At 44.3% G+C, this 12,291-nt stretch overlaps 1 protein-coding gene across 1 annotated transcript in view; it reads right to left on the bottom strand.

The window, feature by feature from the left end:
* The window catches only part of LOC137366348 (adenylate cyclase type 8-like), a 266,926-nt gene that overhangs the window by 132,061 nt on the left and 122,574 nt on the right, over nucleotides 1-12,291 (bottom strand). The window contains exons 7-8 of the mRNA XM_068028243.1: nucleotides 8,580-8,916; nucleotides 7,452-7,525 (exon numbers count right to left, since the gene is read on the bottom strand). Coding sequence (XP_067884344.1) covers nucleotides 7,452-7,525; nucleotides 8,580-8,916 — 411 coding nt within the window. The remainder of the gene's footprint in view (nucleotides 1-7,451; nucleotides 7,526-8,579; nucleotides 8,917-12,291) is intronic.

Below are 12,291 nucleotides of genomic sequence, written 5' to 3'. Positions count from 1 at the left end.
ATCTATTATGTAATGAGAAAGGGCTAATTAATAATCTTGTAAAAGAACCTTTAGGGATGATATGATAGAATTTTACATTATGTTTGAAAGTGAAGTAGTTCAATCTGAAGCCAAGGTGTTAAATTTGAACAAAGGAAATTATGAAGATATGAGGAGCAAATTGGCTGAGGTGGATTGGGAAAATACATTAAAAGATATGACAGTACATAGGCAATGGATAGTCTTTAAAGAAATTTTACATAGTTTACAGGAACTATACATCCCTTCAAGGCAGAAAATTTCTCCTCATCTCAGTTGTTATGATCCTGTAGTTTTTTTTTCGGGAAATGTGGTGTGTCTTTAAGACAGCAAAGGATCAGTACTGCTTTAAGAATAATCAGGCCTCAGGAGTTACCAAGAAGGTGTATTCTCGTTGCCTTGGATACAGCCACTCGGACTGAGCATCGAGAGATACATTTGTTACAATTTAATTTTGAACTGGCTTTTAGCGCAAACAGCCTGTTCTAACAGGAGAAACAGAGAGACAGCTGTGTGTTAGCACCTGAAAGGAGAAACAGACCACTAAACTGAAGTAAGAGAATTTAGTCTGTTTATTTATTATCTCTCAAAAATCTAAAAAAGATAAGCCAAAACAGAGATCTCTGATAATTTAAATTGAAGAAAGGGAAGTTAGACTGTGACAATCTTTTACCCCTCAAAAACTTTAAAGTCAGATTGATTCTACTGAAAGTGTTTGCAAGTTGTTAATGAGGGGCTGAATGGCCTTCTGCTGTTCCTATTTCTTGTGTGTTATGTTCAGCCCCTTGGGCTGCAAGTGGGGTACAGGCTGGAAAAGACCAAATCCCTCCTCTGCATTCTACAAAACAGGGATTTCGCTGAAGCGATTAACAAACAGGAGCAATGCAACTGGCGCCTCTGTCAGGGTGAAGGACCGACTGGCAGCCCAGGGCTTTGCTCTGCGATGACTCCTAAGTCAATGTTTGCTGGAATAGTGTTATAAACTACTGGTTGGAGGAGAGGATGCAAGGCACTGAACAACATCTGTGTATCCATCTCATAGGCCCACTCTCTGAGCTCCGGGTGGAGTCTGTGGCATGGCAGGGCTCCCCAGGTACCATGGATGAGTGGGCATCTGCAGGCAAGACCTGTCAATTATTCCTGCTTCAGTTTCTGCACATTCATGTGTTTTGTGTCACCGGAGAAGGAAAGCATCACTTACTGCTGGAATTAGACTACGGACTGTTCTACTGTGGAAGAACCTTTTTCTCCCCATCGGACGGCTGTGAGGACTTCAAGTAACACTGGACCATAAATTTGCAAGGACTCTTAATTTTTTCTATTTTAATGTTGTTTATATCTTCATAGTGTTTAAGAAATTAGTTTTTCTAATTAAACAGTTAAGTTGTTGATTTAAAGACACCTGGTTTGGTTAGCCTCATTCGGGGATTAATGGATGGTACAATTTGGCTGGGTCATTCTTTTATTTGGAAAGTTTAAAATGATATGTTAGGTGATCTGTGGAGGGATGGGATTGAATTAACAGTGCACTTCTCTAACCACGATCAAAATCGTATATTTTGATTGGGGGCTTTGACTGGAGCAGTCGGTCATAACACTGTCTTAAATGGCTTCCTCCTTATTTTAAAATTGTGTCCCCTGGTTTTAGACTCCCCAGCCAGGGGAAACATCTTAGCTCCATACCATTGCCCATCCCTGACCCTGCCTCAGCTCATCTGCTGCTGAAATCCTTCTCTGTGCTTTTGTCACCTCCAGATTCAACTATTCAAATACGCTCCTGGATGGCCTTCCATGTTCTACCCTCCATAATCCTCAATTCATCCAAAACTCTACTGACCGTGTCCTAACTCGTACCAATCCCCATTCACCCATTACCCCTGTGCTTGCTAAACTACATTGGCTCCCAGTGCAGCAATGCTTTGATTTTAGAATTCTCATCTTGTTCAAATCCCTCCATGGCCTCACCCCTTATCGAAAGGAATGTAATTGAAACATCGCGCGCATCTTGCCCAGAAGCACTAGACACCAACACATGCCTGTCTTTCTTCGAATTAATGATCAGTGCTGATGTGTGATTATTCATTAGAGTCGAGGAGACTTTCATCAATGACTGTGGGTGGATTTCAACTCCAGCTCACAATGGTTAAAGGACTGTGCTAAATAATGCTGCCACTTACTACCTAGTCCAGAACTGGACAGGAATGAGGAGTGGGGATTGGGAGGAGAGATAATCAATCATAGAAACATAGAAAATAGGAGCAGGAGTAGGCCATTCAGCCCTTCGAGCCTGCACTGCCATTCAATACGATCATGGCTGATCGCCCAAGCTCAGTAACCTGTTCCCGCTTTCTCTCTGTATCCCTTGATCCCTCTAGCCCTAAGAACTATATCTAACTCTTTCTTGAATATATTTAATGAATTGGCCTCAACTGCTTTCTGTGGTAGAGAATTCCACAGGTTCACCACTCTCTGGGTGAAGAAATCCCTCCTCATCTCAGTCCTAAATGGCTTACCCCTTATCCTTAGACTGTGACCCCTTATCCTGGACCCGCCATCGGGAACATCCTTCCTGCATCTAGTCTGTCCAGTCCTGTTAGAATTTTGTAGGTTTCTGTGAGATCCCCTCTCATTCTTCTAAACTCTAGTGAATACAAGCCTAATCGACCCAATCTCTCTTCATACGTCAGTCCTGCCATCCCAGGAATCAGTCTGGTGAACCTTCGCTGCACTCCCTCCAATGCAAGAACATCCTTCCTCAGATAAGGAGACCAAAACTGCACACAATACTCCAGATGTGGTCTCACCCAGGCCTTGTATAATTGCAGCAAGACATCCTTGCTCCTGTACTCGAATCCTCTCGCTATGAAGGCCAACATACCATTTGCTTTCTTAACTGCCTGCTGCACCTGCATGCTTACTTTCAGCGACTGGTGCACAAGGACACCCAGGTCTCGCTGCACCTCCCCCTTTCCCAATCTATCGCCGTTCAGATAATAATCTGCCTTTCTGTTTTTGCCACCAAAGTGGTTAACTTCACATTTATCCACATTATACTGCATCTGTCATGTATTTGCCCACTTACTCAACCTGATCAAATCACACTGGAGCTTCTCTGCATCCTCCTCACAGCTCACACTCCCACCGAGCTTTGTGACATCTGCAAACTTTGATATATTACATTTAATTCCCTCATCTATATCATTAATATATATTGTAATAGCTGGGGTCCTAGCACTGATCCCTGCAGTACCCCACTAGTCACTGCCTGCCACTCGGAAAAAGACCTGTTTATTCCTACTGTTTGTTTCCTGTCTGCTAATCAGTTCTCTATCCATGTCAGTACCTTACCCACAATCCCATGTGCTTTAATTTTTCACACTAATCTCTTATGTGGGACCTTATCGAAAGCCTTCTGAAAGTCCAAAGACACCACATCCTCTGGTTCTCCCTTATCTATTATACTAGTTACATCCTCAAAAAATTCCAGTAGATTTGTCAAGCATGATTTCCCTTTTGTAAATCCATCATATATAATGATAATAATTATAAAATATTAATAATAGAAATTTATGTCATGGAAGGACATCATCTGGCCCATCCTAACTGTAATATCCAGCCTAATCGCACTTTCCAGTTCTCAGTCCATTGCCCTGTAGGTTATGGCACTCCAAATGCATATCCAAGTATTTCTATCAATCTGGAAGGATCTCCAGAGAAATGGGTTTGATTCTGTCACAATATTGTGAAAATCCCACTTCCTCCCTATTAAATTTGCCAATGACATGGGCACAGATCATATTTTTCCCCAAAAAAGCAAAATTAGCACAGAACCCAACTGGCTCCTATCAGAGTATGATTTCATGTGATCAAAACATTCTTGATTATAGTCTGGCATAGAAAAGCTACACTGCAAATTCCATTTAGTCTTAAACTGCTCTCCCAGGACGGCACAGTGGCGCAGTGGTTAGCACCGCAGCCTCATGGCTCCAGCGACCCGGGTTCAATTCTGGGTACTGCCTGTGTGGAGTTTGCAAGTTCTCCCTGTGTCTGCGTGGGTTTCCTCTGGGTGCTCCGGTTTCCTCCCACATGCCAAAGACTTGCAGGTTGGTAGGTTAATTGGCCATTATAAATTGCCCCTAGTATAGGTAGGTGGTAGGGGAATATAGGGACAGGTGGGGATGTGGTAGGGATATGGAATTAGTGTAGGATTAGTAAAAATGGGTGGTTGATGGTTCGCACAGACTCAGTGGGCCGAAGGGCCTGTTTCAGTGCTGTATCTCTAAACTACTCTGCAGCCTCTCAAAGACCAGAAGTTGTAGTGAGATTGTGACATAGCAACATAGTAATATAGTACCTTTTCAGGCAGAAGATCACCTTCAGTCCATCCAGATAATAATCCAGAATCCTATTTTGACCAGAATCTGTCACGCTCCTTCTTGAAACCCATTGAGGTTTCCTGTTTCATAGATGTCACTCACCAATGTACTTTACACTCTAGTGTTGACTGTACTTACACTGGAGTGGGCCTTAGTCTGGGCTGCGTATACAGAATGAGTCAATGACAGTTAATACTCACTCAGGCACTGAGAACATGGTCTGCGTACCGACAATAAACAGCACCACGATGAAGGAGCAGACCAAGTTAGACGCAAAAACCTCATCTCGTACCTTGCGATACTGAATATCAAAAAGAACATACAGTGAGTGCCCAGAATACTGACTTCATTTAGTGATCAGAGCCACATCATAACACTGGCTATGCCATTTAGAAAAAGAACACAGGCTCTCTACGTACTGAGACATAAGGCATTACCCGTCAGCCTTCTGCTCTCAAACCAGAAAGCTGAAAACTCCATGCACCCCGACAAACCCCAGAAAATGCTCTCATCACTCAATACAGTTCCTCAGAGTGTTAATGTACACTATTTCTTCCAGCCCTGCTCAGACTGGCAGTGAGAGACTGGGAGACAGATGGGTGAAAGCAATGGAGACAGAGGACAGAGCGATTGGGAAACTGAGAAGCAGTTGGGAGAATGAATAGAGAGAGCTGATCAGTGATGAAGAGGTTAAAATATACAGGAAAGGAAAACTGTGTGGAGCAGCTTAGTGCATGCCTGAGAGCAAACTACAGCACTCAGCATCACATTCATTTACAGATGGGGGTTCAGTAGCATAGAATTTGTGTTACTAGACTAGTAATCCAGAAGCTTTGACTAATGATCTGGCAGACGTGACTTCAAATCTCACCACAGAAGCTGGAGACCGTCTTTTGGATGAGACCTTAAACCGAGGTCCTGTCTGCCTTCCCAAGTGGACGTAAAAGATTCCCATGATACCGCTTTAAAGGAGCAGTGAAGTTAGCCCTGATGTCCTGGCAAATATATATCCCACAATCAACATCACAAAAACAAATTATCTGGTCATTACCATACTACTGTTTGTGGGAGCTTGCTGTGTGCAAAGTGACTTCACTTCAAAAAGAACTTCATTGTAAAGCACTTTGGGACGTCCTGAGGTCATGAAAAGGTGCTACATAAATGCAAGTTTTCAATTATTTTAAATTAAATAAATCTGGAATTAACAAAATAAGCTCGTCTCAGTAGTGGTGACCATGAAACTACCAGGTTGTCATTAAAAACCCATCTAGTTCACTAATATCCTTTAGCCAAGAAAATCTGCCAGCCTTACCCAGTCTGGCCTACATGGGACGAAGTGTCATCGAGCTGAAACACTGGGCTGAATTTTATGGGCCCCCTCGGGATGGGAGCGGAGGCTTGGGAAGAAAAGGGAGATAGGTCCATATTAATGTATTGGAAGGCAGGGAATGGAGTGCCCATTGCCTTCCCGACACCTTCCAATTTAGTCCAGGACTGGGAAGGCCGAGGATGGCACTGCCAGCCTTCCGATGGCCAGTAGCTCTTGGAGGCTGACCTGCTGAGTATTTCCAGCATTTTCTGTTTTTATTAACTATTTCTGCTGGTTGCAAAGTCTAGGACTAGAGGATATAGTCGAAAATCTAGAGCCAGACCTTTCAGGAATGAAATTAAGAAACACTTCTACATGCAAAAGGTTGTAGAAGTTTTGAACTTTCTTCTGCAAATGGCCATTGATCCTAGATCAATTATTAAATTTAAGTCAGAGATTAATAGATTTTATTAATCAAAGTTATCAACAGATTTGGAGAAAAGGGTCCAATATATGGAATTAGGTCACAAATCAGTCTCAAGTGCAACAGGCTCAAGACATAGCCTACTCTAGATTAGAGAGGAGATGTGAACATTTCTTTTCCACCCAGAGGGTAGTGGGGGGTCAGGAACTCACTGCCTGAAAGGGTAGTAGAGGCAGAAACCCTCAACTCATTTAAAAAGTGTCGGGATATGCACCTCAAATGTTGTAACCTGCAGGGCTACAGACCAAATGTTGGAAGGTTGGATTGGACTGGGTAGCTCATTTTTTTGACTGGTGCAGGCACGATGGGCCAAGTGGCCTCTCGTAAACTTTCTATGATTCGATGATTATACTCCTGTTCCTATTACTGAGAATCAGATGGATTTGATGTGTCAGTCATCTTTTTCCTGTTCCCAAAAATTCTCCTGTTCGTCATGTATTTGTTAGAAATTCTCTGGTGGCTATTTAAAACAAGCAGAGCCCTTGAGGATTGATTGAAAAGATACAAATTCCAGCACAGAGCATAAATCTCTGAACGCAGAGTATTACATTTCCATCTTAGCTTTACTGAAGCCATTTCATAAGCAAGGATTTTTCCCACCTCAGTTGGATTTGCTTAGAGAATGGAAGAAAAAGCAGCCAATCGTGTAGTTCACACAACGGATGCAGATGGGTGGAGAAGCAGGTCTCCCCTGCCTTGAAAGGCTTATTGCTCTGATAGACATTCACAGGGATGGAAATTAGAAAAAAATTAATTGAAAAAGCCAAATAGGTGCAACAAGGGGACAAAATCTGGGGACCAAAAATATTAGGTTGAGCCATTTTGCAGACCTCATTTGGCAGTCACCTCAAACAGGCATTACATAGATAAATGAGCAGCTTGAATGTTTGTTTTAAACCCCGCTGGTAAATTGGATAAGGATGAAAAAAGCTCACAGAAATAATGTTTATTTCTGGCTGGCCCCAGGTCTCCCAGTCAGAGTGCACTTTGTGCGTGTAACTCATTTCAAGCCCAAAAACACGCCACAAGGAATTTCCAACCCCTTTGCCCACATATACTGGTCTTGCAATCATTGGACTATATTTGAGTCAAACTATAATTCACACCTTCAAACAGGCACCCAACAAGATGCAGTCGTATTACCTTCCTTTCAATATCAGAGTCTTTAAAAGCCAGTGTGAACTCATTAATGTAGGCAGCCCGCAGCTTGTCACTGCTGCGCACCTCAATGGCATGCTCGACTCTCTTGTTGATTTCCTCAAACCTGGGGGATGTGGGAACCTTGGCCAAGTTCTTGTCGGATTTATGAGATTGTTTTCTCAGCAGACCTGCCATGATCTGGAGGAGTAACAAAAAGGAAAAGAAGCACCTGAAAGTTCTTAACTATGTACCATCGTGGAGCAGAGGGAGAGCCAGTTATAGAACTAGTGGCTTAATTAGTGTGGACTGAGAGTTATGAGGTCATACACATCAGGAGGGTGTCAGCTTCAATCCCCCCTTTCTGTGCTTAGTTCACCGACCTCAGGTTGAGGTACCACTAGCACTGGCTGTGACTCAGCTGGCAGAGCTCACACCTCTCCATCAGAAGGTCATAGATTCAAAGCCCCACTCAGGAGACTTGAGCAAAATCCAGGCTGACACTCCCAGTGCAGCACTTCCTCAGTACTGGAGTGTCAGAGATGGTGGCTTTTGGATGTGACATCAAATTGAGGCACCTTCTGCTCTCTCAGGTGGATATAAAACATTACATGGCACTATTTTGAAAAAAAGCAGGTGTGTTCTCTCTGTGCCCCAGTCAATATTTATCCTCTCAATCAACATCGCCAGAAAACAGATTATCTGATCATTTATCTCATTGCTGTTTGTAGGATCTTGTTGTGCTCAAACCTGCTGCTACCTTACAACAGTGACTACACTTCAGAAGGTGCTTCATTGGGTGTGAAGTGCTTTGGGAATCCTGATGTTGCTTTCTTTACAATTGGCCTCACTGTGCCATGGAGTAGGGAAGAGGAAAAATCAGTCAAAGGTCCAGTCTCTGATCAAGTGAGCCCTGTTGCAAATGACATGGATGTGCTTGGATTCAGGCCTCACCTTCCATTGGTCCATTCCCCACAACCTCCCCATGACTCACTACCAGTCAAAACCGGTGTCCCCATCTTACCCCTCCCAGTTTGGCCAGGTGGTCAGCATACTGCACAGTTCACAATCTCAGTCTTTTCAATAGTTTGTCTTGTCCAATCCACACTGTTTAGTTTAAAGGTATATTGTTGATTACTCTTTCCCAATCACATCCCAAGGACTAAAAGGGAATCACAGTGACACGGTGCTGTGCAGCTGCCAAAGGACAGCTGGAGGGCAAAAATAATCCTGGAGGCTATCTGATTTTACTCACGTTAGTCAAGCCAATTATTCTGTTGAAGGGATGGTCAAGCCTCCATGGGGTCTCAGTCTCCATGAGGTGCATCAGACTGGCATCAATGTGAAAAGTGCTGCTGAATATGGTCTCTGTTCTCCTACGCTCAAAGAGTGTTCTTGGAGGCGCAGTATCTGATTTCGCAATGCTGACTCGTAATCGGGGCAGTTCCCCATAGATATCATCGTTCTGCTCGATGAAGAAAGTTTTAATATTATACTGCTCCAAGAAAGCATTGCGTTCTTGGCCATGACCTGCTACAGTTTCATAGTAACCACCCAAGCAGTTCAAGGTTGCTTCAGAGATGTGGATGCGCCTGAGACACAAGAGACAACATTTTTTTAAAACCTTATTTTACAAATTTATCACAACTGCTTCTTTCTCTCTGCCCATCTCTCAGCTACATCTTTTCTCCCTATCTATCTGATTGCTTCCCCATCTCTTTCATGATCTCTTTCTGCCTCCCATTCACTGTCTCTCTCTAACAATTGGTAACTGTTTTTCAGTTACTCGCTATCCATTGTAGTTGCCCCTTAGTTGCTCTACCCCAGAATATTGAGGGAGGCAAGGGAAGAAATTGCTGGGGCCTTGACAGAAATCTTTGTATCCTCATTGGCTACAGGTGAGGTCCCAGAGGACTGGAGAATAGAACAAAGAACAGTACAGCACGGGAACAGGCCACTCGGCCCTCCAAGCCTGCGCCGATCTTGATGCCTGTCTAAACTAAAACCTTCTGCACTTCCGGGGCCCATATCCCTCTATTTCCTTCCTATTCATGTATTTGTCAAGATGCCTCTTAAACATCACTATTGTACCTGCTTCCACCACCTCCCCTGGCAGCAAGTTCCAGGCACTCACCACCCTCTGTGTAAAGAACTTGCCTCGCACATCCCCTCTAAACTTTGCCCCTCTCACCTAAACCTATGTCCCCTAGTAACTGACTCTTCCACTCTGGGAAAAAGCTTCTGACTATCCACTCTGTCCATGCCGCTCATAACTTTGTAAACCTCTATCATGTCGCCCCTCCATCTCCGTTGTTCCAGTGAAAACAATCCGAGTTTATCCAACCTCTCCTCATAGCTAATGCCCTCCAGACCAGGCAACATCCTGGTAAACCTCCTCTGTACCCTCTCCAAAGCCTCCACGTCCTTCTGGTAGTGTGGTGAACAGAATTGCACGCAATATTCTAAGTGTGGCCTAACTAAGGTTCTGTACAGTTGCAGCATGACTTGCCAATTTTTATACTCTATGCCCCGACCGATGAAGGCAAGCATGCCGTATGCCTTCTTGACTACCTTACCCACCTGCGTTGCCACTTTCAGTGACCTGTGGACCTGTACGCCCAGATCTCTCTGCCTGTCAATACTCCTAAGGGTTCTGCCATTTATTGTATACTTCCCACCTGCATTAGACCTTCCAAAATGCATTACCTCACATTTGTCCGGATTGAACTCCATCTGCCATTTCTCCGCCCAAGTCTCCAACCGATCTATATCCTGCTGTATCCTCTGACAATCCTCATCATTATCCGCAACTCCACCAACCTTTGTGTCGTCCGCAAACTTACTAATCAGACCAGCTCCATTTTCCTCCAAATCATTTATATATACTACAAAAAGCAAAGGTCCCAGCACTGATCCCTGCGGAACACCACTAGTCACATCCCTCCATTCAGAAAAACACCCTTCCACTGCTACCCTCTGTCTTCTATGACCGAGCCAGTTCTGTATCCATCTTGCCAGCTCACCGCTGATCCCGTGTGACTTCACCTTTTGTACCAGTCTGCCATGAGGGACCTTGTCAAAGGCTTTACTGAAATCCGTATAGATAACACCCACTGCCCTTCCTTCATTAATCATCTTCGTCACTTCCTCAAAAAACTCAATCAAATTAGTGAGGCACAACCTCCCCTTCACAAAACCATGCTGCCTCTCGCTAATAAGTTCGTTTGTTTCCAAATGGGAGTGAATCCTGTCCCGAAGAATCCTCTCTTAATAATTTCCCTACCACTGACATAAGGCTCACCGGCCTATAATTTCCTGGATTCTCCTTGCTACCCTTCTTAAACAAAGGAACAACATTGGCTATTCTCCAGTCCTCTGGGACCTCACCTGTAGCCAATGTTGTTCCTTTGTATACAGTAAATGGCAGAACCCTGAGGAGTATTGACAGGCAGAGAGATCTGGGCGTACAGGTCCACAGGCCACTGAAAGTGGCAACGCAGGTGGATAAGATAGTCAAGAAGGCATACGGCATGCTTGCCTTCATCGGTCGGGGCATAGAGTATAAAAAGTGGCAAGTCATGCTGCAACTGTACGTAAGTTTAGTTAGGCCACACTTAGAATATTGCGTGCAATTCTGGTCGCCACACTACCAGAAGGACGTGGAGGCTTTGGAGAGGGTACAGAAGAGGTTTACCAGGATGTTGCCTGGTCTGGAGGGCATTAGCTATGAGGAGAGGTTGGATAAACTCGGATTGTTTTCAATGGAACGACGGAGGTGGAGGGGCGACATGATAGAGGTTTACAAAGTTATGAGCGGCATGGACAGAGTGGATAGTCAGAAGCTTTTTCCCAGGGTGGAAGAGTCAGTTACTAGGGGACATAGGTTCAAGGTGCGAGGGTCAAAGTTTAGAGGGGATGTGCAAGGCAAGTTCTTTACACAGAGGGTGGTGAGTGCCTGGAACTTGCTGCCAGGGTAGGTGGTGGAAGCAGATACGATAGCGACGTTTAAGAGACATCTTGACAAATACATGAATAGGAAGGGAATAGAGGGATACGGTCCCTGGAAGTGCAGAAGGTTTTAGTTTAGGCAGGCATCAAGATCGGCGCAGGCTTGGAGGGCCGAATGGCCTGTTCCTGTTCTGTACTGTTCTTTGTTTTTGTTTGTTGACTCTAGACCCTTTGTTTGTCCTCTCTTTGTCCCTCTCGGTCTCCAGTCACTCAATGTCCCAGGTCTCTGTTTCAGTCTCTCTCTCTGCACCTCTGACTGCTCTCTTGATAGTGCTGTATCTCTCTATGACGCTATGACTTTCTGTCTTCTGATCTATTCTCTCTCTGTCTGACTGTTACACTCTATCCCTCAGTCACGCATTTAAAAAAAAAAATTCTTTCATGGGATGTGTGCATCACTGGCAAGACCAGCATTTACTGCCTATCCCAAATTGCTTTCGAACTGAGTGACCTGCTAAGCCATTTCAGGGGGCAATTTAGAGTCAACCACATTGCTGTGGGTCTGGAGTCACATGTAGGCCAGACCAGGTAAGGACGGCAGATTTCCTTCCCTAAAGGACATTAGTGAACCAGATGGGTTTTCATGACAAACAATAATAACTGCATAGCACCATTACCAGGACTAGCTTTCAATTACAGATTTTTATGAATGAATTGTATTTAAATCCCACTTGCTGTGCTGGAATTTGAACCCATGTCATCAGGGAATTAGCCTGGCCTTTTAGGCACTAGCCCAGTAACATTACCACTACACCACCATCTCTCCTTCCTGTACAGCAGCTGCTCTCCATCATTCAGATTTTCTCTGTTCATTAGTTACATTGGGCTGAGTTTTGTTCTGAAGACAGGGGTCCGGCAGTGGGCCGGAAGGTGGCGGGAAACCTTGCCTTGCCCCTCAATGGAACTGCCTTTGCAATTCCATAGTGAGCTGCCCACTGTCCCTTTAAGGGACTTGCTCC

This window comes from Heterodontus francisci, unplaced genomic scaffold (genome assembly GCF_036365525.1).
Source record: "Heterodontus francisci isolate sHetFra1 unplaced genomic scaffold, sHetFra1.hap1 HAP1_SCAFFOLD_377, whole genome shotgun sequence".
In the NCBI taxonomy this organism is placed as follows: Eukaryota; Metazoa; Chordata; class Chondrichthyes; order Heterodontiformes; family Heterodontidae; genus Heterodontus; species Heterodontus francisci.
This window is presented reverse-complemented; position numbering and strand designations above follow the sequence as displayed.